Source organism: Lactuca sativa, chromosome 9 (genome assembly GCF_002870075.4).
Source record: "Lactuca sativa cultivar Salinas chromosome 9, Lsat_Salinas_v11, whole genome shotgun sequence".
NCBI classification, from domain to species: Eukaryota; Viridiplantae; Streptophyta; class Magnoliopsida; order Asterales; family Asteraceae; genus Lactuca; species Lactuca sativa.
Window position 1 is genome coordinate 204979351 of NC_056631.2, and position 2798 is coordinate 204982148.

At 32.2% G+C, this 2798-nt stretch overlaps 1 protein-coding gene across 1 annotated transcript; it reads left to right on the top strand.

Annotated features, from left to right (window-relative positions):
* LOC111920567 (protein sym-1) lies at positions 1-2572 on the top strand. Its single transcript, XM_023916154.3, has 4 exons — positions 1-394; positions 1725-1953; positions 2129-2253; positions 2342-2572. Exons 1-4 carry the CDS (start codon positions 32-34, stop codon positions 2423-2425), a joined length of 801 nt encoding a protein of 266 aa, XP_023771922.1. The 5' UTR covers positions 1-31; the 3' UTR covers positions 2426-2572.
* The last annotated feature ends 226 nt before the right edge of the window (positions 2573-2798 follow it).

Sequence of the window (2798 nt, forward strand, 5' to 3'; positions counted from 1 at the left end):
CACAATCACATAGACACATTTCTCTTACAAAATGATGAACTCAAGTGTCTTTAGAAATGGCTACAAAGTTCACAACTACATGAACACCATATGTCGAAGGCATTCCATTTCAGGTTTAGTCGGTGTTCCAATACATAAAATCCATGTCCAACAAGAACTACAAGTCTCCAAGGCTTTTTATAGCCGATTTAATGGAAGAAGAACGAAAGAGATGGAGTTACATGTTCCAGTTCATAGCATTGTAAGTACTAAAACCTATAGTACAACACTATTAGCTTCGATCACGAATAGTGGAGTTGTTCGGTGGTATTTGAGGATGATTAAAACACAACCTATTCTTACTAAAAGCGTCACAGCTTCCTTAGTTTACACTGCTGCTGATTTAACATCTCAGGTTTGTTTTCCTCTTTCAATAGCAATTATAACTAATCTTTTACCTATAACCTATCACGTGTTTGGATGACAAAAAATGGGATAGAATCTAAGAATATCAATAACGATGTATGATAGAAATACCCTTTATTGATTTTTTATAGTTTAGTTTTTGTTTTAAAAATATGAAATGAATTACGTACAAAAGCATAATTAAATAATTATTTGTATATAGATCTAAATATGTATACGTATATAGTTAAGAAAATACGGAGTTAATAATTTTGCTATTGGTTGAAATTGAAGGGTGAAAATCGTTACAGATATATAGGTAAGAAAATACGGAGTAAATAATTCTTTACATCTTCAGGAAAAATAAAAATCAATCAAATACAGCTTTTATAGGAATCCAATTCCGTCAATATGACAACCAAACGCATTACATTTAGGGGGTGTTTGGGGGATCTTTTCAAAGGGCAAAAGAACTTTTGGGAAAAGTTCCAAAAAGTCACGTTTCCCTGACTTTTCCAAAAAGTCAGTTTTCCCTCTTTAAAAAATCCAAAAGGAGCTTTCAAGAAGCTTTTCCCAAACATCTTTTGTATGTTATCTTTTCCCAAAAGTTCTTTTCCCTCTCAAAAAGATATCCCAAACACCCCCTTAGTTATTTAATAATTTAATCCTTCTATGATCACCTTTTGTAATAAACTTTTTCAAAATTCAAAAACAGACGCACCTTTAGTCTCCTTTAGATTTAGTTCTTTAAAGTTTAATCCTCCTATTATCACTTTTTGTCATCAGTTTTTTCATCGTTAACATTCAATCAAATGTTCATTTTCAGAAATTTCTAGATTTAATTCCTTTGATTCATTTAAACACAAGAAATAGTCCTCGGAAACTTTTGGGTACAAATAGCGGTTTCACAACCTCAACTACTTACTACTCTTTTTCGATATTTTTATTATAGTAAGATCTCCCCTATCACATGATGCAGGCCACATGTTTATTTCATCTTTTCAAGTCGATTATCTTTTTGTATATTGATATTCATCCACGATATATTCTTTGATTAAAAACAAATATCTAGTTTCCACCAAATTCTTGGATGAAAAAGAATGACAAAAAAAATGAAATAGACAGATAAGCTAGTCATCACTACATTACATGATAGAATGAAAAGAAAAACATCGTCTATATAAGGAATACAAACTAACATAACGGGAGGAATCTCTTTCCTTTAAGAATAATTTATTCCATTCCATCATGCATAACAAACAACATTTTTTCATTCACTTATTGATTTCAAGCGATTGTAGTAGTTTGATGTTTAATATCGATTCTAACACCATCTTCAGACAATGACAAGGCAATCATTAGAGCCTTATGATCTCATTCGTACTTGTCGTATGGCTGGATATGGAATGATCATTTTAGGTCCCACACTACATTTGTGGTTCAACTTCTTGTCAAGAGTGTTCCCTAAGAAAGACGTTTTTACAACGTTGAAAAAGATATTCATGGGACAAGCAATATATGGACCTATTATGATGGCTGTATTCTTCTCAACCAATGCAGCCCTACAAGGTATATATTACCCTTCATGTTATCCATACTATACATTGTTCCCTTATATAATAGTAGCCTTGAATGATAGTATGATACGTTGAGTTATTGATTTTCTCTCCAAAAGAGTCCTTATGAAGAAGGTATATAGACTCCAAAATTGAAAACTGACGTTGAAATCTATTAAATCTATCAGGTGAAAAGGGTAAAGAAATTGTAGCTCGTTTGAAACGAGACATGTTGCCAACAATGATCAATAATGTTATGTATTGGCCGATGTGTGAGTTTGTCATCTTTAGATTTGTCCCCGTTCCTTTACAGGTAATACCAATATTACATTATTTTATTTTATTTTTAGAAATTATTAGAAATATGTATTGAGTTTTGATGTTGATTTTGAACAATGTAGCCACTTGTGAGCAACTCGTTCTCGTATGTATGGACGATTTACATCACATACATGGCCAACTTAGCAAAAGCAGTCGCCAATTGATAAAACATCATCATAGAACTAGCAACCAACTTACATCTACCGAAGGCGGAATATTTGAGGCACAACATGTTGTTGTACTCAAGTTACAAGTCAAATTTGTACAAATTGTTTACGTGTTTAACATCGAGCATATCAAAAATGATTTCATTTCATATTTAGAGTCAATTTAACCTCATACAAGTTTTAGTGAGTTTGCATGGTTCAACTCTTTAAGAGCATCTACTATGGTATTTTTTCAAAAAAAAAATTAAAGAAATATTTAAAGCATTTATAAAACGTCCATGATTTTAAGGTTGTTGTGGCATGGATCATGAGGCATAGTGAGTGCTCATGTGGCATGGATCATATCCATGTCCAAGGCCTGTTTCATAAC

Coding starts and splice junctions, on each gene's coding strand:
- LOC111920567 (XM_023916154.3), top strand. CDS start 32: ATGATGAACTCAAGTGTCTTTAGAAATGGCTACAAAGTTCACAACTAC. Junction 395..1,724: donor CTGCTGATTTAACATCTCAG/GTTTGTTTTCCT, acceptor CACCATCTTCAG/ACAATGACAAGGCAATCATT. Junction 2,254..2,341: donor TTGTCCCCGTTCCTTTACAG/GTAATACCAATA, acceptor TGAACAATGTAG/CCACTTGTGAGCAACTCGTT.